The 24512-nt window shown below is 35.4% G+C and overlaps 4 protein-coding genes across 7 annotated transcripts in view; all 4 read right to left on the reverse strand.

The window, feature by feature from the left end:
- Positions 1-2736: 2736 nt before the first annotated feature.
- LOC127161075 (zinc finger protein OZF-like) overlaps positions 2737-24512 on the reverse strand; it is an 82307-nt gene continuing 60531 nt past the window's right edge. The window contains exon 3 of the mRNA XM_051103712.1: positions 2737-3790. Coding sequence (XP_050959669.1) covers positions 3015-3790 — 776 coding nt within the window. The 3' untranslated portion in view covers positions 2737-3014. The remainder of the gene's footprint in view (positions 3791-24512) is intronic.
- Positions 10540-12571, reverse strand: LOC127161079 (gastrula zinc finger protein xLCGF3.1-like). 3 transcript variants are annotated; one of them, XM_051103719.1, is made up of 4 exons: positions 12456-12517; positions 12148-12234; positions 12051-12067; positions 10542-11543 (listed from the first exon to the last, which is right to left on the reverse strand). In XM_051103719.1, the coding sequence occupies exon 4, from the start codon at positions 11536-11538 to the stop codon at positions 10651-10653; it is 888 nt and encodes a 295-aa protein (XP_050959676.1). In that variant the 5' UTR covers positions 11539-11543; positions 12051-12067; positions 12148-12234; positions 12456-12517; the 3' UTR covers positions 10542-10650. The 3 variants fall into 3 exon arrangements, with proteins under 3 accessions (XP_050959674.1, XP_050959676.1, XP_050959675.1); XM_051103717.1 differs by lacking the exon at positions 12051-12067 and having other exon boundaries at positions 10540-11543; XM_051103718.1 differs by lacking the exons at positions 12051-12067; positions 12148-12234 and having other exon boundaries at positions 10544-11543; positions 12456-12571.
- On the reverse strand, positions 13654-16858 carry LOC127161077 (gastrula zinc finger protein XlCGF8.2DB-like). 2 transcript variants are annotated; one of them, XM_051103714.1, is made up of 3 exons: positions 16787-16858; positions 15754-15923; positions 13654-15565 (listed from the first exon to the last, which is right to left on the reverse strand). In XM_051103714.1, the coding sequence occupies exons 2-3, from the start codon at positions 15776-15778 to the stop codon at positions 14511-14513; spliced, it is 1080 nt and encodes a 359-aa protein (XP_050959671.1). In that variant the 5' UTR covers positions 15779-15923; positions 16787-16858; the 3' UTR covers positions 13654-14510. The 2 variants fall into 2 exon arrangements, with proteins under 2 accessions (XP_050959671.1, XP_050959672.1); XM_051103715.1 differs by lacking the exon at positions 16787-16858 and adding an exon at positions 16510-16756.
- On the reverse strand, positions 17260-20673 carry LOC127161078 (gastrula zinc finger protein XlCGF8.2DB-like). Its single transcript, XM_051103716.1, has 2 exons — positions 20156-20673; positions 17260-18776 (listed from the first exon to the last, which is right to left on the reverse strand). Exons 1-2 carry the CDS (start codon positions 20187-20189, stop codon positions 17782-17784), a joined length of 1029 nt encoding a protein of 342 aa, XP_050959673.1. The 5' UTR covers positions 20190-20673; the 3' UTR covers positions 17260-17781.

Below are 24512 nucleotides of genomic sequence, written 5' to 3' on the forward strand. Positions count from 1 at the left end.
TAGTCCAAGTTATGATGTGTATATTTTAATGTCCCTAATTGAGAAACATCAATTTCAAACTCTTAAAGATCGCGCAAATTCTATTATATTAAGTGCCTTACATTATCGTACTATAACTCTACCTGATTTTGCCCAATTTCGTCAATGAAACAAAGTCACAGCTGAGCCGCATCTCTATTCAAACACAGCTGTGTCCCGTTTATAAATGAACGTGCGTTTTTAAACGAGTCATTGATTCAATTACACATTCGTAAAGAGAGTCGCTTTCTTCATTTCTGAATGAATGATTCACTGATAAAATACCGCCATCTGCTGACAGTTTTAGTTTCATTTTAATTTTATCTTTTATTATTTTATTTAAATCATTGGATATGTCTATATTCAGAATGTTATATTTGACATTTTTGTATTTTTAACATTTATCTCAGCATGAATGGTATGTAGGCTGAATTAAGAAACGTTTAAATCATTACCTGCTTCAAAATGATGTGAACGAAATCATCATTGAAACATGCAATTAGCCTGTACGAATAAAAACACTATAACAGCATAAACAGTGATTAATTGTAAGGCAAATTACATGTATACAAAGCAAAAATGTTTATTCAGATTTCAGAATGAGCATTTTGTCATTTGTAAACATGGTGAACGTCCGATGTTTATCATGTTCCTCTGCTGTTCGCTCCTGTAATGTATATGAACGTAACTTTTTAATAAGCAGAGGGAATTCCGGACATTACACAATAACCGTTTACATGCTTAGGACGTTTGCGTTGTGAGAATGTACAGTGAGACGTCAGATATGAAAACGCTGACTTGTTATGTGATGTTTTCTCATTAAAATCGTATAATTTCCTATTCATTCAATAGAATGTTTGCGAATACTAGGGAATAGCAATATGGCGGCGCAGTGGCTTCACTTCTATTACGTCATGAGCTATCCAGTTCTCTATTATAGATCAGTGATTGTACTGATGGGAATATTCCAGCATTTATTGCTGAACTGCAGTGGGAGGAGCTTCACTGAAGGTGTGATTGTTGTGGGAGGAGTTTCACTGAATGAGAAGCAGATCTGCCTAAATTAAAATTAAGATAAATCAGCTATTACACTATTTGTTTAACAATTTACACATTTTAAATATTAATGTTCACCCATCTATCCATCTAGCAATTACATAATGTAATTAACCACAAAGCGTTTCATACTAATTCACAACTCTTTTTATTTATTTACATATTTAAATCCCTACATTTATATAACCTCTAAATTTGCAAGACAAATAAACTGCCAGTTGAGTTTAATGGAACAATTTGTTTTGATATGTTTTAGTTTTAGCATAGTTTTTCACAGATTCATTAAATAAATGCTGTTAGTATACTTTATAATGCCACAATAACTGATTGTGTCGTTTGCTTAAGTCTGTTGACACCAATACAATGAGCTTAATGGGCCAATTCATGGATCGGAAGTCATCAGCATAATGAATGAGGTGAAAACAGGATCTATTATCATGAAAGAGAATTTCCAGCAGCTCTGATAATATTGATGAGCCTCAGACTATAAACAGTCAATAAACAAGCCATTTCCCGGAACTTCCCCTGCAGGTTATTTTTATTTTTATATTTTATTTTTACAACCTAATGTTCCCTGCAGGCTATTTTATTTTTTATTTTTATTTTTTGGTTTAATTTTATAACCTAAAAACAACCTTCCCAAAACCCCTTGCAGGTTATTTTAAAGTTTTATTTTTATGACCTACGGTTCTTGAACGATTCGTTCATTTTGAACTAATCAATTCTCTTTCCGGCTCAGACTGCAGGTTAAGCTCATAGGGCTGTCACGTGCTGAACGAACGACCCGAAAACTTGTCAGATAAGAGGTGAGGTGAGCTAATCATAGACTAAAGACCCAGGTAAACAATGAATTAATCTTTTCAGTTTCTTATAGCGTTATAGTGTTGTTTTGTTTGTAGTGTGATCAGCGTTTGTGTGAGCAGTAGATGTGGTAGGGATGTAACACGTAACATTTTAATTATACTTTGCTAAAATGAACGAAATGACTCGAAAAAAAGATTCGTTCATTTTTCTGAACAACACTCAAAGGTCCGAGTCGGTAAAATGATCCGAACTTCCCATCGCTAGTCATTACCGCGCTGAGAAACCAATGGTAGATGATTAAAAACGCGCCAAATTAAAGTTCAGAAGTTCAAATCTATATAAAACAACGTATCAAACAAAATTAATGGTAACAGTCGCTGATGTAGACAGACAGTCAATCATGCAGTGAAATATAGTTTATTAAGCATTTGAAAGCTTTATCGAGAAATTTAAATATGGAAAGCCCTAAAAGCAATATGTCATGGCTTTTAAATATAGCTATATATATATATATATATATATATATATATATATATATATATATATATAACTACAATTATGAAATTATTCATTCGAGCTGCAAGAAAAATCAACAGACAACAAAAATGGACAACAGAAGTTAAAACTTGAAGTAAATATAAAGTAAAAGTGGAACCAAATGGAACAGATATTGACTATCTTTATTGACTAACAATATATAAAGCATCTCAAGTAAATACAAGTAAATGGATCAGATGCAAACCGACATGACAGAACATATTACACCTGCATTTTGTAAAATACAGCCTAAGTGGAAGAATAAGTTGTTTAAAAACAGCAGTGAAGATGAAATTAAAAATAAATTAGCCACTTCTTCAGCTTAGTAAATAAGAACATTTTGAACCTATAAAAACCTTCTACAAATATGCATTAGAAGAACATTTTGAACATAAAATCAAACTTGTAATAAAGCATAAGAATATAAATTATATTATAAAGCAATGTTGCTTACAAGAATAAAACTTTAGATATTGTTCCTTGGGGAGAAATTCCTGTTGCTCACTCTGGCTGGTTGGACAGATTTTATTGCTCAATGAATTATTTTGACATGTTTTGTGAGGACAAAACATGAGACTTGAAAGTGCTGGGTCTATGATTTACTTACTGTGATTGTTTTTTGTATGCCTATTTAAAGCAAATGCATGACGGAAACTCTTTCCACATGCAGTGCAGTGATACGGTTTCTCTCCAGTGTGGATCCTCTCATGTGATTTCACCTGTTCTAACTGACTGAATCTCTTGTCACAGTGTGAACACTTGTATGGTTTCTCTCCAGTGTGGATCATCTCATGTTTTTTCAGGTTTCCTGACTGACTGAATCTCTTGTCACAGTGTGAACACTTGTAAGGTTTTTCTCCAGTGTGAATCATCTGGTGCAGTTTCAATAGTTCAGCTGTAATAAAAGTCTTCTCACACTCAAAGCACATATAATTTCTCACACCTGTATGCATCTTCTGATGAACTTTTAAACTGTTCAGATGGAAAAAACTCTTTCCACATGAAGAACATGAATGTGGTTTCTCCTTTGAATGTACATTCAGGTGCCTCTTCAGGTATGAAGCCATCGAAAATGTTTTCCCACACTGATCACATTCATGCAGTTTCTCTTCAGCGTGGATGTTCATGTGTGTTTTAAGGTGTGATAATTGTGTGAAACTCTTCCCACATTGATCACATGTGAATGGTTTCTCTCCAGTGTGGATCCTCATGTGAACTTTGAGATTCTCCTTGCATGCCAAACTCTTCCCACACTGAGTGCAGGTGAAACTTTTCTTGTCTCTTTTTAGTAAAGGAACTCTTTCAGTCTGTGAGTGAGTTTTTTCTCTAGTTTTGACATGCTGTTGTTTCTGCTCTTCAGTTTCCTCCATCAGATCTGAAATGAAAGTAAAAACAGTACAATATAAACAACAGCTCCACAAAAATATGATCAACTTAATTTACTAAAAACTTTCTTTATTTTAACCTGTTGGAACCTGTTAAGTTTATATGAAACAGCTAAGCTGTCAACTAGAGGAAAGTTACATGTTAAAGAAAATCCATTAAATATTGACTAAGTGTGGTTTCACTACAGTGGTCCAATGAATAAAGAAAGTTTAAAAGCACAATGGTATAAAACTGCCTTTCTTGTCTACGACCACCTAATGCTACTTATAATAACGGAAACTTAAAATAGCAAAGTATGTGGGAGAGCGCTGCTATTACATGTATTTATTATATTGCAAGAAACAGCACTTCAATGCAGATGTTAAATCAAGACTAGTTAACACAAAACCCCAAAAAGAGAGCCAGAGAAAAGATAGCACAAGTGAAGAAAAAGAGACAGAGCAACAATCTACATTTATACCTTTCTTTGACCATGTGACTAAAAACAGATGTGAGACATTCAAACTGACCAATCAGCAGATCACAGCTTTCCCCACCATGTTAAAGACAAAACTATTAGCAGAACCCCAATGTTTTAATCACTATTGGCACCTTTGTGTCTGCAGGAACTACAAATGGCCCTTTTGTTATGGAAGAAGGTTTGGGACAGGAAAGACTTTGTTGATTTTCAACCCTACATCTTCAATGCATTCTGTCTTAAAAAAATAAGGTTTTTTGTTTGCTTTACAAAAAAGAGGTAAGAATGAATGTGGCATCCTCCATGATTCCTACTCTTTTCAACAAAGCACTTGAATGCGAAAAACTCATAATTATGACCTCAGAAGTAGGAAGCAGAATATTTCTAATCCATCCAATAACCTGGAAAGAAACAAAAAAAGTTTACAGAAGAAGTTAAAATAAAAACTTAAAAGCTAAAATTCAGATTAGATGGTTGCTACTATTGTGAACTTCATTTCAAAACTTCATTTGCCATTATGTTATTTATACCTCATGTTATTTAATTATTTAACCGATTAACAGCTTATATGTCTATTTTTACTGCAACCATTAAATATGCTGAACTGCTTGAAGATTTAAAACTTAATGGTTCTTCAGTCTCATTGATGAAGAATTAAGAATAAACACCAACCAGTTTGTTCTTCAGTGTGTTTCATTCTGCAGCGTTCTGGATCTCTCATATTCTTACTGTCCATCAATAAACTGTCTGTGCACATTTCACTTCTTCCTGATGCTTTGATGTTCGTCTTCACTTGTAGGCTGATCAGAATATTCCAGCATTTATAGAGACAGAGCGCATTTAGGCCACGCCCATATCGGGGGCGGAACAATTAAACGCTCTCGATTAACTTCGTACTGCTGGAAGGTGCCTCCTTGTCATTTCTTACTTATAACAAAAACAGAACAATGTCTAAAAGCTGCTACGTGACGAGGTGTACAGTAACCAGCTAAAAAACACAGAACTACATTTTTTTTATACCCCCCAACACAAGCGTTTAAGGACACAAATAGTTGTGAACGTCAGGGTATTTCACGTTGAGCCATTGAGGTGGACAATTTCTTCAGCAAAAGAAAGGTAAGGAAAAGGAGCACTGACACAGACCAGTAAAAATTAATTTCTCAATATATCTCATCTTATAAAAACGTAGTTATGGGGTTTTAACTTGTTTAATGTACACCTTGTCACACAGCAGCTTTTAGACATTGTTCTGTTGTTGTAAGTAAAAAATGACAAAGAAGCTTATAAGCAATACAAAGTCAATGGAGAGCGCTGGATTGTTTTCCTCCACGGGGGGGCGTGGTTTTCAGATTATGACGCATGTCGCTCTGTCTCTATTGCTGAAATGCAGTGGGAGGAGCATCACTGGAGGTGTGATTGTTGTGGGAGGAGCGTCACTAATGGAGGAGCAGAGCTGCCAAAATTAAAGATAAATTGAAATTGAAGTCTCTGCAGAGCAGAAGTGGCTGTTTGTGATTTTGTGGGTGTTTTCAGCCTGGTGGGTGTTTCTAAATCATGCAATGAAATGATGCCCCTTACCTGACCACACCCCTAAACATAACCGTCGCGGGAGCCAATCAGCTAACCTGATTGAAAACGCCCCTCTGTTTTGACTTCGCCCACCGATCTAGTAACTCCCACTATACTTTCCTGCAGACTTGGTATACTTGATAAATCAGTTACTACATTTATTTATTTTATTTGCACTAATTCACACATTTTAAGAATTTATTTTAAGTTTGTTATTATGTTCACCCATGTATAAATCTATCTTTTTAGTAAAGTAACTTTAAAGTAAATTAATCACAGTGTTTAATACTGATTAACATGTTTGATCTCTTTATTTTTAAGAATTTCATCCACATATTTTAATTCCTACATTTATCTTACCTCGGATAAATAGGCAAAGAAATATAGACAACTATACACAATTAAGATACCAAATGTAAAGAATCATGAAAAAAATAAATAAATAAAGAATGAACACCTAGAAACACAAATTTGCACAGTACAAATAAACCACCATTAAAATGCAAATGTTATGAAACTTACCTATATCTTGTAATGTCACAATAGCTGATCAAATAGTCTCATCAATAAAATGAGCTTGATGTGGCAATTAACGGATCTGAAGTCATCAGCATAATGAATGTGAAAACAGGATCTATTGACATGAAATAAAGAGGATTTCCAGCAGCTCTGATAATATTGATAAGCCTCAGACTATTAACACTCATTAAACAAGCCATTCAGGATCAGCAGCAGCAGATCATCTCACTTTATTTTGAGTGTTTGCTGGTAGAAACTGCTTGTTTGAGTCACAATATATGCTGAAAGCCTATAAAGTGCTGTAATATTGCTAATATTTACCAAATGATACAGAAAATACAAGTAATATAAAGATAATGACACATACTTTCCCCTTTATTGACAAACAATATAGCAAAGCATCTCAAGAGGATCAGATGCAAACATTATAACAAAATAAAATAACAAACAAAAAAACAATAACAAAATAAAACATAAGTGGAAGAATAACTAGTTGCTTAAAAACCACAGTGATGATGAATTTAAAAACAAATCAGCTTGTTTTTCAGTTTCCTGAAGAACAGTTTGAATCTTACAAACTTAGTGTAAACAAAAGTTATACATATGCATTACGAGAAAATGAACACAATAGTTCATAATAATTCATATCATGAAGCAAGAACAGAAATGTAGATACTGTTCCTAGTGGAGGAACTCCAACTTTGAATTGATCTGAATCTCACAGATGAAACTTGAAGATGAACTTCATTCACTGTGACAGATTTAGATGATGTTTCTCAAGGCAGATTAATATGGAAGAGATGCAGTGTAGCACTTTAAAGCAGTGGACCTGAAGATAAACTACTTAATGTGATTGTTTTATTTTATGTCTCTGTAGAGAAGACAAATGAGCGAAACTCTTCCCACATGCAATGCAGTGATACGGTTTCTCTCCAGTGTGGATCCTCTAATGTGTTTTAAGGTTTTCTGATTTCTGAACTTTAAGACTCTTTAAGACTTTTTTGTCAGACTCTTTCCACACTGAGTGCAGGTGAAACTTTTCTTGTCTCTTCTTTTCGGTTAAGAAATTCAGTCCATGAGCGAGTTTTTTCTCCTCCATTAGATCTGAAATTAAAGTTAAAAAAGATTTAGAATTAAATCATGTGAAGTGAAAGCAGACAACGGCTACATTAAATTAGGATCTTTTTGACATATTTTTACAAAATAAGCTACAATGATCTGTATTTAAAAATACAGTTACATCCAAAGTTTCTGTAGTGAGAACTATTCAATGATTGATCAACTCCACAATTATAATTTTATATTATTAACACAATATCAAAATTAATATACTGCACTAAAAACTTATGACATAGTTAATAACTATTTTAAACTAATTAACTGGCCAATATTTTTCACTCAACCGATTTTCTTTCAATTTCTTCCTTTTTAAGCATTAGTAATGCTGACACCCAGGAGCTGACTTCATCTGAACATTTGAGTTTCAGTCCCTTTTTGTACCCTGGAGATAGAAAGTCTCCCCTATACTATTTATTGAACTTTTATTTTCTTCTTCTTTTTTTTTTTTAACAACTCCTGAAGTAGGCCTATTTTTCTACTTTAAACACTAAATCTGATGAGCTGCTGATAACTTTAATAGATCTTCAGCCTCATTGATGAAGGATCAAGAATAAATACCAACCTGTTTGTTCTTCAGTGTGTTTCATTCTACAGGTTCTGGATCTCTCATGTTCTCACTGTCCTTAAATAAACGCTGTCTTTGTAGATTTCACTTCTTCCTGATGTTTCAATGCTTGTCTTCACTTGTAGACTGATGGGAATATTCCAGCATTTATTGCTGAACTGCAGTGGGAGGTGCTTCACTGAAGGAGGAGCAGAGCTGCCAATGTTTATGACTTTGTTTTTATACTACTTCACACATTTCAACCATTTATGTATATCTGCCATCTATAGTAAAGTATCTGCATTTTTATACTAATTCACATGTGTATTTCTGTTTTGTATGGACTACCTGAGATGGATTTCCCTCACTGATCACTCTTTAACTTTTGGCCAAACACTGAACAACCACACACACGGTCATAAAGAAAAAAGTACACTGGACCCTGGTGAAAAAACCAGCATATGCTGGTAGGTATGTTTTGATGCTGGTTTAAGCTGGTCCTTAGCTGGTTTATGCTGGTCATGTTGCTGGTCAAGGAAAGGACCAGCATAAGCCAGCTAAGGACCAGCTTAAACCAGCATCAGAACATACCTAACCAGCATCCCAGCATTAAAACATACCTACCAGCATATGCTGTTTTTTTTCACCAGGGGAAGAACATGAAAAATAATAAAAATAAATATATAACATAAAAATCGCCCATGAATTAAAAAAAAGTTTTGTTTGGCGTTTTAGTGGTTGAAGAATATTCTGGCCGGATATACTTCTCTCTGTATGTCACAATGGTTAGCATTCACACTCGGTCTAAAACAGTCCGAAAATAAACAGTTATTACAGGCATACTGTAGTGATTATGAGGCTGAATCCAGCTTCTTATTCACAGCTTCTTATTGACACCATCCGTTCCACCTTAAAAACGCGACACTTTCGCCTTTCTTAGCTTCTTATTCACGCTCGACTTGGGGACCGTCTCTTTTTCAAATACGGACAATAAACGATTGTTAACCCTGGTGAAAAAACCAGCATATGCTGGTAGGTATGTTTTGATGCTGGAATGCTGGTTAGGTAGGTTTTGATGCTGGTTTAAGCTGGTCCTTTGCTGGTTTTTGCTGGTCATGTTTCTGGTTAAGGACCAGCATGAACTGGTTAAGGACCAGCATGAACCAGCAAAGGACCAGCATCAAAACCTACCTAACCAGCATCCCAGCATCAAAACATACCTACCAGCATATGCTGGTTTTTTCACCAGGGAAATGTAAATAACACTAGATAAGAGCGAAAACGGACTGTCATCATGAAATCTAATTACATTATTCGTTAGTTATTGAACGTATCATCCTTTGAACATGTCAAACTATATATATTTTTTTAAATCTAGCTATCACCATACAAAATTACAGTAAACAAAAACAGTATTATTTTAGCTGCATCATGAATGTGCACTACAAAATTAGAACTATACCATACTGTTGGTTACTTTTAAATAAAATAACCTAACATGACAACTAATTATAACTCTGAACAGAGAAACAATCATATATTAGCAGAGAAACACTTATATGTACACCAACAGTCCAAACCAAGTTTTTGAACAGTAAGAGTTTTAATGTTTTATAAAGGCCTGGAGCCTGAATTTATTTAATCCAAAATACAGCAGAAGCAGTAATACTGAAATATATCTTTTACTTTAAAATAACTGCTTTCTATTTGAATATATCTTAAAATATAATTGACTGCTGTGATCAAAGCTGAATGCTCAGCACCATTATTCCTGTCTTCCGTGTCACATGATCCTTCAGAAATCATTCTTATATGGTGATTTACTGTTCAAGAATTATTATCATCATCATCATTATCAATATTTAAAACAGTTTAGTACATTTTTCAGGATTCTTTAATGACTAGAAAGATCCAAAGATCAGCATTTATCTTTAAAACCTTACACACTATCATTCAAAAGCTGGGAGTCAGTTTTATTATTTTTATTATTATTATTATTATTATTATTATTTTATTACATTATAGAAAATAATACTTTTATTCATCAAGGATGCTTTAAATTGATCAAAAGGGATCATGCATACATGTATAATGTTACAAAAGATTTCTACTTCAGATAAATGCTGTTCTTCTGAATGTTCTGTTCCATTTAAAAAAAAAAAAAAAAAAAAACTGGAAAAATTTTTGAGCAATGATTTCTAAAGGATCATGTGACTGGAGTAATGATGCTAAAATTCAGCTTTGAAATCACAGGAATAAATTACATTTTAAAATATATTTAAACGAAAAACTGTTATTTTACATTTTCAAAAATATTTAAAAATTTGACTGCCTTTGCTGTATGTTGGATCAAAACAAATGTTATGCCGAACCCAACGTGGAAACTTTAGTAATGTTATAACTCCAAACAGAGAAACAATCATATATTAGCATAGAAACATTTGAAAACATACCTGCAGACAATGAACTGCGCTGGATCTGAAAGCAATTAACTAAAGTGAAGCAGGTTATGACATTTTCATTAAAAAACAGGCATTCAGAAAATAAATCAATTTTGTTTTAATGTCACTTTAATCGTAGATTGATATAAGTTATTTACATAGCTTTCAACACCACTGCAATCAGTCTAATGACTTTCAAATCATGTCCGATAACAAGGATCATCAGGTTTTGCCAGCTTATTACATATATTAGTGCTTTTATGCCTGAGCAGAGAAGCAAACTGACTGAAGCTCTTCCCACATGGAATGCAGTGATACGGTTTCTCTCCGGTGTGGATCCTCTCATGTGTTTTCAGATGTCCGGTTTGATTAAATCTCTTGTCGCAGTATGAACACTGGAAAGGTTTTTCTCCACTGTGAACTTTCTGGTGCACTTTCAGTTCACTATTTGTAATAAACGACTTCCCGCACTCACCGCATATGTGATTCTTCAGACCGTCGTGTCTCTTCTGGTGAACTATTAAAGAGCCAAGCTCTGTAAAACCTTTTCCACACAACAAACACAAGTGAGGTTTCTCCTGCGTGTGAATTTTCAAGTGCTTCCGCAGGGATAATGCTGTAAAAAATGTTTTATCACACTGATCGCAGTGAAAAGGTCTTTCTCCAGAGTGAGAACGCAAATGTGATTTGAGAGATCTTGCCTGTGTGAATCTCTTTTCGCACAGATCGCATGTGAACGGCTTCTCTCCGGTGTGGATCCTGGTGTGGATCTTAAAGGTTTTTTTATTAGCAAAACTCTTTCCGCAGTGAATACATGAGTAGGGTCTCTCTCCAGTGTGGGTTCGCCGGTGTTCTTGAAAGTTTCTTTCGTATTTGACACTCTTTCCACAATAATCACATATGAACGGCTTTTCTCCGGTATGAACTCTCATGTGAACTTGAAGATTGTGTTTGTAGTTGAAAATCTTTCCACACTGAGGGCAGGCGAAAGACTTTTTTGGCCTCGGTTCTGGTTGTTCTCCAATTTCGACATGATGGTGTTTCTCCTCTGCTTCATTCTGTTCTTCATTCTCATTGTTCTCATCCATCAGGACTGAAATTCAAGTACAAAAAAAAAAAAAAGCAGAAAGCTTATTTATTCAGCTTTTAAATGAATCATCAAAAAAAAAAAAAAAAAAAAAAAAAAAAAAACGACCCGTATTACTGGTTTTGTGGTCCAGGGTCACAAATGGTAATCAATCCACCAAAAAACATAATAATAAATAATAATAATAAAGCCATAGTTTTTACACGCTCTCAAGAGGTAATTATAGGAATAATGTCTGTTAAACTGTAAATCAATCAATAAAACGTTTGCTTTATGAAGGAAATATGAAGCATTTTCAAAAAAAAAAAAAAAAAAAAAAAAATGATAATAACATTCAGAGCATTCTTCATGGTATATTAAGTTGGACAAACAGATCACAAATACATATCATATGTTGTCTTTCACATTGGTATAGCGGATCACAAAGAAAAAACAAAATAAATAAGTAGAAAAGATGCAGCGGACTGAAAGGAGGATTGTTACACCACGTTACATTAAAATACCAAGCGTTACCGTTATTCTCCTGACCTCTGCAAAGAGAACATGAAAGAAAATGTAAATCGCATTAACTCAAACTGACGAATATGGATTATTTGTAGCGCAACATTACCATTCGAAACCATTTGTTTTGGTTTTTCTGAATGCAACGTCCCCAAACCGGAAGTTACAGTAGAACGTCAAAGAGAAAATGTGCGATCTGTCAGGTCACATTTAAAAATGCATTAAAGACGAGTATAAATATTATTTAAAATACCACATAGCTTAATGCAAGCATTTGATAACGTGTGACTACACAGATAATGGGTAGTTACGTTTTATTCACACATAAAGGGAAACGCACAGATCAATCTTGGGATTTAAAAATCGAGATCGTTCAAATGAAGATAGTGATCACTACAAATAATGACCTTTACTCACCATAAATGAGAATCCACTCGATCACAGCCTAGATACAAGAGGCATTCATCGCATCATTCTTCTTTTACTTTTGTAGTGGCTGACAAACCGTTTTGTGGTGCATTTGCGCCTCCTACTGGACTGGATGGTGAATAATATTGATTCGACAGACTGACAGAATCAAAGGACTTAAAGATATTCTTGTTCACCATAGCTGATCAAAAATAGGAAGGTTCTAAAATGCTATTACAGATTTCTATGCAAATACTGTAAAATGTAATTGATTGCTGTGATGAAAGCTGAATTTTCAGCTTCAAGTCTTCAGTGTCACATGATCCTTCAGAAATCATTCTAATATGCTGATTTGCTGCTCAAGAAACCATTTGTAATGTCACTTTCTTTCAATAAAAACACTGACACCAGATATTTGAACGAAACACATACATACTGGAATTCTGACCTAATTTTCAAGAATCATAAAACAAGACAAAAGGGGAAATAAGAACAAAGTTCCTTGTGAAATATGGAAGTATGCTTCTTTAATGGCTCCTTTTTTTAAACTCCTTTATTGGATTAATTTGTTCTTCTGTTTAAAATCAAAATATATATAGGCTATGTGGTTATTTTATAGGAACAAATTTAGATCGGGAGTTCGGAGCGGGTTCGCGCATCATTTGATCGGAACTTCGCCTATCGCGATATATCATTTGATTCAGATCGGGACTTTGAATCTTTTAGTGAAAAGAATGATTCGCGATCCGAGTCCTGATCTGAAATGATGGTTCGCGAATCATTAATCAGATCAGGACTTCAAATCGCGTATCGCGAATCATTTGATTTAGATTGGGAGTTCGGAGTGGGTTCGCGATCATTTGATCGGAACTTCGCGTATCGCGAATCATTTGATTCAGATCGGGACTTTGGACCGCGTATCGCGAATCATTTGATTTAGATCAGAACTTTGGATCTTTTCGCAAATTGAATGATTCGCGAGTCCTGATCTGAAATGATGGTTTGCGAATCAGTATTCAGGTCGGCACATCAAATTCCGCATCGCGAATAATTTCATTTAGTTTGGGATTTCGGAGCGGGTTCGCAAATCGGAACTTCACGTATCGCGAATCATTTGACTCGGATCGGAACTTCAGAACGCGGATCGCGAATCATTTTATTTAGATGGGAACCTCGGAGGAGGTTCGTGAATCAGTCTGCGAATTGAATGATAACATTCTTAATTTGTGGTTGTGTTTCCAGGTTAACAACAACAAAATAAATTAATTAATTTAAAAAGGGAATACATTTACACCTTAAGATAACACATACAAGGAATAAAGAGATGTTTTCACTGCTTTACGATTAACAGGAGTTTGGATAGTTTCCATTTACTTGTCTAGATCAACTCTGAATAAAGAAAAGAGAGGTTTAAAGCCAGTAATTTTTTATTCATGAATTGTGTGAATGACAGGTGAATTAATCTGAAAGAGTAACAAAAAAGCAACTCACTTCAATGTCTGCCTTATATTATAATTATGTCCATAATCTTTTTGTGAAATTTGGATGAATCTGTTGTTTGACCTCATATTTAATGAAAAAAATATAGTTTTCAAAGACAGACATCACTTGTTATGATTAAGGGTGTAGAAGACACTGACATGTCGCTACCAATATCTAGACACTATTAAGTTGCCTGTAGCAATAACTTTGATCAAACAATTAAATGCCTGTTGTCCGCCGTTACGTCACCACCAATGCCAAAATCAAAACTACACCCTTGATAACATGTTTGTTTTTTGTTAAAAAGCATACAAAACATGATTACATTTGTCAGATATTGAAAAACAAGTTTCTTATGCTTACAAAGTCAGCCTTTATTTGATGAAAGTACAGTAAAAACAGGAATATTGTCAAATGTTATTTCAATTTCAAATAGATGCTGAGTTGTTGCTTAATATTTCTTAATATTACTTTCTTTCAAGTAAACTAATTACTGACCCCAAAACTTTTGTTTTCTACACAGACACACACACACACACACACACATCTTTCAGAAAGTCCTGGTTTCTGAAGATAAAAAGCTTATTGCGACAGCAAAGAGTGATGTTTCTTCTTATGACTCAGCAGCTGATTTGATTGGTTGAATCTCTTCCCACACACAGTGCAGTGATATGGTTTCTCTCCGGTGTGAATCCTCTCGTGCACTTTCAAGGTTCCTGAGCGTGAGAATCTCTTGTCGCAGTGCGAACACTTAAAAGGTTTCTCTCCGGTGTGGATCCTCTGATGTATTTTCAAGTGCGTGACTGATATAAATCCATTCCCACACTCAAAACACACGTGAGTTCTCACACCAGTGTGCATCTTCTGATGCTCTTTAAAACCATCCAGTCGTGCAAAACTCTTTCCACACAGAGAACACATGTACGGCTTCTCCTGCACATGAACTTGCAAGTGTCTTTTCAGTATGGATGACGAAAGAAAAGTTTTACCGCATTGGTCGCAGTTAAACGACCTGGTAGTAGAGTGAGTGTGAAGATGTTCTTTCAGACTGCTGACATGTGTGAAGCTCTTTCCACACTGGACACAAACGTACGGTCTCTCTCCGGTGTGGATCCTCATGTGCTCCTTAAGGTTTTCTTTATAGGTAAAACTCTTTCCGCAGTGATCGCACGTATGCGGCTTTTCTCCGCTGTGGATTTTGATGTGCCTCCGAATGGCTCCTGAAAGTGCAAAACCTCTTCCACATTGAGGACACATGAACGGTTTCTCTCCAGTGTGAATCCTGATGTGCCTGTTCAGGCCTGTTTTGTATGCGAAACTCTTGCCACATTGCTCGCACGTGAACGGTTTCTCTCCGGTATGAACTCTTATGTGATCCATGAGGTTCCTTTTACACCTGAAACTCTTTCCGCATTGAGAGCAAGTGAAGGGCTTCTCGCCGGTATGAATTAGCATGTGGCGCTCAAGGCCGATTTTTTGTGTGAAACTCTTTGCACACTGAGGGCAGAAGAAAACATTTTTGGTTCTTGTTCTTTTTTGTGATTTATTATAATTCTTAGATGACTTTTCGCCTGGTATTAAGTTATGTTTCTCCTCAACATGCAGTTCTTCACTTTCTTCTTTCACTTCCATCAGGTCTACACGAACATAGAATATTAAATCATTAAAAGTGACCCAAAACCAAAGCTTTGCTTTAGATCTAGGAAACTCTCACAGCTGCTATCAAATCTGGTATTATTTGCTTAATTATGTTTTAATTTGTATAATGTGTTTAATTATGTTATTGCTAAGCTCTTCTGATTTTTCTAATTGCACAAACACCAACCTGTTTGTTCTTGAGTGTGTTTCATCTCTCATGTTTTCACTGTCCTTAAATAAACTCTGTCTTTGCAGATTTCACTTCTTCCTGGTGGACTAGGTGCTAATCTTCAATGTTCCAGCATTTATTGATGTCACTGAATATGCGATTGTGATCACTGTATAGTATGAGTGTACCTGTCAAAAATAAATCAATTAATAAATGCTTTTTTCCCCCAATTCTCATATTATTTATTTTTCTATGTATATGATCTAAATATGTCTTTCTATCATAAATTCTTACACGCAAATACACATATTCCTACATTTATCTGCACCTTAATAAACACAAAGATTATCATTAAAGAACATAGGATGAATGAATCGTTCAAACAACATTACGAACTCGCGAATTATCGTTTGGAATCAGTCTGACGGACCCCGAATTACTGAACGTTCATGGAATCAATCGAAAGTGATCAGCTCAGTGAATTATCTGAGGCATCATCAGAACTGCGTGTTATCTTTACTTTCAATTGCGTCATTCTCAGAGCAAAGGAAGTTTCATGTACGTACATGAGGTTCGGGAAATTGACAGCGTAATAATGCTGACCGTTGCGTGTTGCCTGCAACTGATCGACCGTTACTACCGCTGTCAAACAAGAAGCGCGAAACGCTGAAACCGAATTACCTCAACAAAATATCTTTCGATAATCATTTTAAAATCATCTAAATTTGTGCTAGCTCTCACTGTTAATTCTGGAATCATCATGAATAGGCCTACCGTTATTTGTTTCCATTATTCATCAATTATCCGCTCAAATATGTATCGTTTTACTCATTTAGCATATGTTGCCCACCTTGGCATACAACTAAAAGATAACCATTTGTGTGTATGAAACACTAAAATAAATGCTTTTCTATGATTTCCATATAGAGAATAAAACCTTGTTATCCTAGACTTTTTAATTATATAAATAAAATAAACATTTCGCTGACAGCATCTTTGTTTACACCTCAATCTGACATCACTTAAAAAATATTATCAAAATGAAACCTACATTTTCATAGCTCCTCCAGCATCGTCTTCTTTTACGTTTCATTGCGGGACACAAAACAGTCAATGGCACGTTTGCGCCACCTACTGGATTAAAAAAATATAGTGCAGGGGATGCAGGGATCTTGATAAAGAAGGTATCTGCAGTGCCATTGTAAAAGTGTGCCTGAAATGTATTTGTTTTTAAATAAAAGACACGTAAAGTATCTAAGATTCTCTTTCACTCTCGCCAACTTTTGCTTTTGAATAATACTTCATGTTCGCCGCTAGGTGTCAGCACAACATTATTAAAACAAAACAAATGCTGAGTGCTTTTTTTTTTTTTTGCCAGAAGACGGAATAAACAGGAAAGAAACTGCTAAAAACACAATAAATGCAGCGACAGGATTATACAAGATGCACATCCCTGACAGCACACATACACCTCTGAGATGTTTATTTGACATTTACATCCAAAAGACGTATTTTCTTTAAGTGTTTGATCATCTGCAATACGTTTATAGGACATTTCCAATCAGATGTCAAATGGACATTTGTTAAATATCTTTAAAATGTTTATGATTTAGAATGTATATAAAACTGAGATCTTACAGACATCTGTCAGATGTTTGTACACAGCAGATGCTTTCCAGATCAAGCAATCTTTGCTATCTGGGTGCTTATCCATAAATCAATTCAACAATCAAAACAGTCACAATTCATCAACATTTAAGAAGACATTATTGAAAATCAACAAATCCTTTAACTGAAAATGGAATAACACCCCTGATTATTTTCATCCAGTGTTAGAAAATAAAATGAGTTGTCATTTGGTCATGTGATTTTTAATGAAGACAAATGCACAGTACCTGGTAAAAGAACAGTTTATTTAGTACAGTATTCAGATTTAGTGTTGAAACCAAAGGTTTTGTTTAAACCAAAAAGCGCCTCTTACTCCGTTTGGGATTCAAATTCCACATGAACCTGAAGATATGTTTGTATGGTGCTTTTTCACTTCAGTCAGTAGATGACTTCATTGCTTATTACCAGATGGCTCTCAGTGGTGTGGCTGCTCTCGTGTGCCTTCAGGTGCGGCGACTGAGCAAAGCTCTTTCCACAAAGTGAGCACTTGTAAGGTTTTTCTCCAGTGTGAATCCTCTGGTGCTGCTTGAGTTGGTCGGATGTAATAAAAGCCTTCCCGCACTCATAGCACACATGATCCTTCACACCACTATGGACCTCCTGATGCCTTTTGAAACAGTCCACCCGTGCAAAACTCTTTCCACACAGAGAACACAAGTAAGGCTTCTCACCTGAATGAACTTTCAAGTGTCTCTTCAATGCAGACGGAGTAATAAAATCCTTACCGCACTGATCACAGCTAAAAGACCTCACTTCGGCGTGAGAGAGCTGGTGATCTTTGAGACCGTTGACATGTCGGAAACTCTTCCCGCATTGTTCACAACTGTAAGGCCTCTCTCCAGTGTGGATGGTCATGTGAAACCGGAGTTTTTCTTTGCGTATGAAGCTCTTCCCACACTCTTGGCATGTGTGCGGCCTTTCTCCAGTGTGGAGTTTGACATGCCGCTGTAGGTTTGTGTTCGTCGTGAAGCTCTTTCCGCAATGCAAGCATGCGTAAGGCTTGCTTCCAGTGTGGGTTATCACATGCCTCTTGAGTCTTGTTTTACACGCCAAACGCTTTCCGCACCATTCACACGTGAAAGGCTTTTCTCCGGTGTGGATTTTTATGTGTCTGTCAAGTCTTTCTTTACACGCGAAACTCTTCGCGCACACGAGACATGTAAACGGTTTCTCTCCGGTGTGAATTCTAATGTGGCGCTCGAGTCGTGATTTACCTGCAAAAGTCTTTCCGCACTGAGGGCAGATGTAAGATTTCTTGATTTTGGTTGTCTTTTGTGAGAAAGTTAAAGGTATTTCCCCAGTGATGGAGTGATGATGTTGCTCCTCCTCCACCTCATTCACGTTTTTATGTTCCTCTTTCACCTCCATCAGAACTAAATGAACATCATAAAAAATATGTTAATTTTTGAGGGAAAAAATATGTAACAACCAAAAAGCTACACACTCAAGTATCAATTTTTACATCACCTCTATTGTTCCAAATGTTAAATCTCTATGAGGCTAATTTATTAGGGTCTAATGGTGTTTGAACTACTGTGATGTTTAATGTGTTTTTTGGATTATAGGCATATTATATAAATGTGCCTATAATTAACAAATGTTCAGAAGTAGGTGTACTAATACACAGCACAAGCATTTTTAATGAGATACAACCCATTAGGGGGCTATATGTGGTCTGAAATAAATGTGCATCTTGGGCTAAATTTGGACAAATTCAAACAGAATAAATAAAGCTAAATCTTTTGGGCTAAATTTGGACATCATTAGATGGAACAAACAAAGCCAAATTTTCAATGTCTATTTTTTAGGCTAAATTTGGACCAAATCAGATGAACCAAACAAAGACTAGTTTTCAACGTCTTTTTTTGGGCTAAATGAAGGCTGTGACGGGTCAAATTGATTTAGCCCAGAAAAACGATGTCCAAATGACATGGTGCGGGGTGGGATGTAGCATAACTTCTTTACAAGGTCATTTTGTCATATCTGTTTATACCCACATACGTCTGCAAGATGTCTGTTAAAGATCACTTGATCTGTGTACAAACATCTGACAGACGTCTTTAAGATGTCAGTTTTACACACATTCTAAATCATTAACATCTTAAAGACATCTAATAGTCTATTTTACATTTGGTAGGAAACATCCTATAGACATGTTGCAGATAAGCAAGCTTTCTAAATAAAATCCGTCTTGCAGATGTAAATGCAGACGTCAAATAAATGCTTAGTCTTTAAGATGTTTATGATTTAGAATGTATGTAAAACTGACATCTTATAGACGTCTGTCAGATGTTTGTACACAGCAGATGCTTTCCAGATCAAGAGATCTTTAACAGACATCTTGCAGATGTACGTGTGCTTATCTGGGAAGTATCCATTTTTATGTCGCCTCTATTTTTCCAAGCATTGATTCATGTAGCATGTCAATATCTTCAAACTCAGATAGCACACGTACATCTGCAAGACATCTGTAAGATGTCAGTTTTACATACATTATAAATCACAAATATCTTAAAGACATAGACGTCTATTTGACATCTGATACATTCTATAGACATACTGCAGCTGAGCAAACACTCTAAAAAAGATGTAAATGCAGACATCAAATACACATCTCCGTGATGTATTTGTGCTATCAGGGGACCTACTAAATAACTGCTACATAAAATCATTTTGTCATATCTGTCCATATATTATAACTATTTTGTGAGCTTAGTTTCTTTTCAATTAAGAATCCAGAATAAACACCAACCTCTTTCTCCTTCAGTATCTTCATTAGGTTTCATTCTTCAGGTTTCTGGATCATCTTCTCACTGTTCTTTTCAAGAAACTCCTATTTTTGCATATTACAGTCGCTAGCCCATGGATATCTATGACAGGCCATATAGATCGCTGCTGCTTTTTGTTCTTAAAGCACCGTTAACAACATCGCTATAAATTGTCGCGGACATCTTAAAAATCAAATTAATGACCGCTAATGCAGTTCATAATGTTGTTCTCGCGGTAATTTTCTAACGGAGTGATTTACGCACAGCTCGTTGGCAAATCGGGCGTCCGCGCACGCTATTTCGAACTGTTTACGTTTTACGAACTGTCAGTTTCAGCGATATATCCGTTCCAGTTCACGCGGCCAGAATAGACCGTAAAACATTATGCGTTCCGAATGCGTACCATGGTTATAACAAATACTACCACCAAACAAACATAGCGAGCTAATTCTGTACGACTAACAGCGAGCGACTGACCGGTCCGGAAGAACAAGCGTTTCAAATGGCCACGCCCATTCTCTTACGTAAAAGGGCTGTGTTCTATTCGCTCTGGTCTCTTCTGTATCTGTATTCAGCTCACTTGTCGTTCATTTATCATACGTCTCAACTGTTTCACGTCTCAGAATGTTTTCAGAGTTTTTCTAATGTCTTTATGTTGCAGGAACAAATTACAAACCAAAATGTTCTCTCATGTTAATATGATTAATATTCATATACACAACCAGTGAATAATAAAAAAATATATATATATATCGATATTAAATATCTGTGCCAGGAACAGGAAACACTAATGTAATATCAAATGTTTATTATGAAATAGAATAAAATAGAACATATCATCTAGGGTGAACATGAACATCAAACACCTTGATGTTGAGATTTAAACTACCAAACTAAGATTCAAATTAAAATTTCAAGCTAACAAACAAAGTTCAGATTTCATTATGTTTGGAAGAGGAATACAGAAAGGCATTAAAATCAGCAGTCAAACATTCTGTTCAGCTCTTCTGGATCTGATGTCATAAACCAGAACAACAACAGCAGCCACGCCCACCAGAGCAGAGAGGACCAATCGGATCACAGCTTCAGTAGAACCACAACCACGGACTGAGTCTGAGAAATAAAAACGTCAAACATGATACTTTTAAAAAACTGTATTTCAGAAGAAATCAGCATGGTTAATCCTTGCGGAATCATTTTCATTGAAAATGTTAATGTTTTAAAACAACAGTGTTGTAAAATGATTATAAGGAATGCTCTTTGTTCTGTGTCTTGACCTGCAGCAAGATTTTTTTTTTTTGTTCTTCTTTATTTGGTAATATCTCTTGGGCTAAAGCATGGAAGTTGCCAAATAATTTTGCATCAATAACAAAATTAAGGAAGTGTCTTACAAAATACTTAAAAGAATTTATCTTGCTAAGCATGTTTTGGAAAGATTTAAGCGTAATATTTCATGTTTTTTGTGGTCATGAAAAAGAAACTATTTTGCATCTTTTTTTTTTTTTTTCCTCATTGTATTTACTCAAGATTGTTTTAGAAGGATGTGGAATTCTATATTAACAGAAAGATGGAATGTGTGATAGAAGTTTGTATATTTGATGTGCTGTTTTATGCAGAAAACTAAAATTTGAATAGTAAAGAACAACATATTATACAATTGCTTATTTTGTTAGGAAAATACCATATACATAAGAAAAAGTGGGCTCAATGTGGACCCATGGGCTCAATTTTTAAATCTTATTTTTAAACGATTAATTCATGATTACACTCCATATTTTTAACTTTCTCTGTCAGGCTGTTTGTAAAATGCTGTAAATTTGATAAGTTCTTGATTACTGTTGAGATTTCTTTACATTTCAACAGTTTTGAAAACGAAGACTTTTTTTTATAAAGCCCTTCAACCGATCGCAACTTGAATGCGGAGCGCGATTGCTTTTGCGATACTAAGCGGCTAATTATTTAGTTTTTTACAGGAGTATTGACCAAATAAATAAATACGTGGATAGGAAATATTGATTTGACTTTAAATTATTTTATATCTGTATATTCCGCAAACATTGTAATGTCAAAACAATAAGCAATAAGAGGCAACAAGCATCAATGCTGAATATTAATATTGTAGTCGTAACTGAAACACAAGATGGCGCCAGATGCGTTTGTATGGTCTGAAAGTCTGCGCCTAAACCAAATATGCGGTCTCAAATACAGCATTGCTATGGACGACAGCAAATATTATCTGAATGACAGGATTGACCAAACGTATCATGGCTGCCTTATTTCTTCAGATCACAAAAGAAGACATTGTTAAAAAAAAAAACCAAAAAAAAAAAAACCCAAACAAAATCTTCTTCAATCTTTTTACAAAAAGGATTCAAAATTTAAAATTATCCCATGAAACTCGTTCCATATTACAAGTAATCTGGATATGGTAGGGTTCGCCAAGAAACAAACCGAAAATGTAATCTATTATTAAGTGAAAATCTCCAGTCATCACATTCATGCGTTTATGAAGCATCAAGACAAATAAAATCATGACATGAAACACAATACTTACTTCTTTGAGTTAAATTTAGCGACTGACCAATAGGAAGATATGAAGTAATCGCTGGTGTGATTGTATCCCAAGTATGTATAACTGCAGACCGGAGATCTCCAAATGGTTGCGGGAACTCTAAAAGTGGGGAGAAGACTTTCACCATTGGCTCTGGCTTCAGCCAATTGTTATTGACTTACGTTTCAAAATAAAACTTTATAAATAAACAAATCATTCTATTTGTTTTACATTAAAGCTAAATATGCTACATAAATAAATATACTCAGTGAGAGCAGAGCCCAAAGCTCATGGATAGTGGTGTTCCCACCGTGCAGCCAATTTTACTAGTTAAGGTTAGGGTCAGGTGTGGGGGTTAGCATTGCTTGTAGCATAATGTAGGAAATCAACACTGTGACACAACCTTTAGAACCTTTAGAATCAGTTGTGGGTCGGAGTTTGCGCTGAAGTGGATTGGGGGAAAATTTGCACATGCGCGTCATGTGCATGTCTGTCAATGGGAGGAAGCCACGCTATATTTTGGAGCTCCCCCCCTGTTTTGGAGTTCCTGCCCCGATTTGGAGATCTTCAGGCTGCATTTATACCCCTCTCATTGGATTGACTAAGCAGCAGTTTACCTTGCTTAATGGTTAAGTGTGCCTCTGGACAGAGTTTGCTGATGTCCAAATGTTGAGTCTGGTTGCTGATGGGACTGTTGATCACACAGCTGTAGATGTTTTTATTCTGATATTCCACCTCCAGAGGTAGAGAGAGACTGATGCTGAGATCAGACACACTGATGCTGGACAATAAACTGTTTCCTTTGTACCAGGAGAGAGTCACATTACTCACATTATACACTGAACACAACAATGAACAGTCTGATGATGATGATGATGATGATGAAGAGTCTCTGCTGATGACAGGTACAGGCAGATGAGCTGGAAAACATGAGTGAATAAGTTATTTAGTAAGTTAGTTAGATGATATAATCAGCTAAATAATAAAGTTTGAAATTTGAAACTTGATGCAACCATGAGCCAGAAATAGATAACAAACATTAAAGGTTTTTACTATTCAGGGAAGTAAAATTAGATTAGCATTAGTTGGGATATACAGGCCATGATATTCCAGGGTAGTCCATCCATGTAAGCATTGTATTATTGCTGTTTATTTCATATATTGGTAACACTGCAATAATGACTCCCTGAATGTTGCAATTCACACCCTGCTTTATTCGACAGAACAGAGCACAGTAGGGAGATAAAATTTAAATGTTGACGCAGTTGGGGAAATTTGACCTTAAAGTTAATTATGGAGGAACTGGGTTCACTGAAAAAAAAAAAAAAAGAAAAAAGAAAATGCCATAGAATAATGAGCAAATGAAAGACTATTTAAAAAAATAAAAAATAAAAATAAAGTCCATCAATAAAAATGTAAAAGACTAGATATGCTTAACTATTTGTGTATAATTATTATAAAGACTGGCAGCACAAATGACACTGTAATTGTGACTCACCATAGTCCGTAACACTGAATCTGTTTGTGGTCTGTTTCTTGCTTTTGATGGGTATTCGATAAAGTCCAGAGTCTGTATCCTTTACTGTATCTGAATCAGCAAACACACCTGAAGAACAAACAGAAACAATCAGATTAAGACTGCAATTTGTGGTGATTTCTCTAGATGAACTAAAAAAATAAAGTACTGATGCAGGAAGTTTGAGCTCCACAAGATCATATACAAAAAGTAGGGCTGTGAATCTTGGGGTAAACAGCGAATTGATTTGATTCACGATTCATAGGGTTTCAAT

This window comes from Labeo rohita, unplaced genomic scaffold, assembly GCF_022985175.1.
Source record: "Labeo rohita strain BAU-BD-2019 unplaced genomic scaffold, IGBB_LRoh.1.0 scaffold_54, whole genome shotgun sequence".
NCBI lineage: Eukaryota > Metazoa > Chordata > Actinopteri > Cypriniformes > Cyprinidae > Labeo > Labeo rohita.

What these genes read in the sequence shown, in the direction of transcription:
- LOC127161078 (XM_051103716.1), bottom strand. Translation starts at nt 20,189, where the DNA reads ATGAAACCTAATGAAGATACTGAAGGAGAAAGAG. An exon ending in AGATACTGAAGGAGAAAGAG is followed by an intron (nt 18,777 to 20,155) that starts GTTGGTGTTTAT and finishes ATGTTCATTTAG; the next exon opens with TTCTGATGGAGGTGAAAGAG.
- LOC127161077 (XM_051103714.1), bottom strand. Translation starts at nt 15,778, where the DNA reads ATGAAACACACTCAAGAACAAACAG. An exon ending in ACACACTCAAGAACAAACAG is followed by an intron (nt 15,566 to 15,753) that starts GTTGGTGTTTGT and finishes ATGTTCGTGTAG; the next exon opens with ACCTGATGGAAGTGAAAGAA.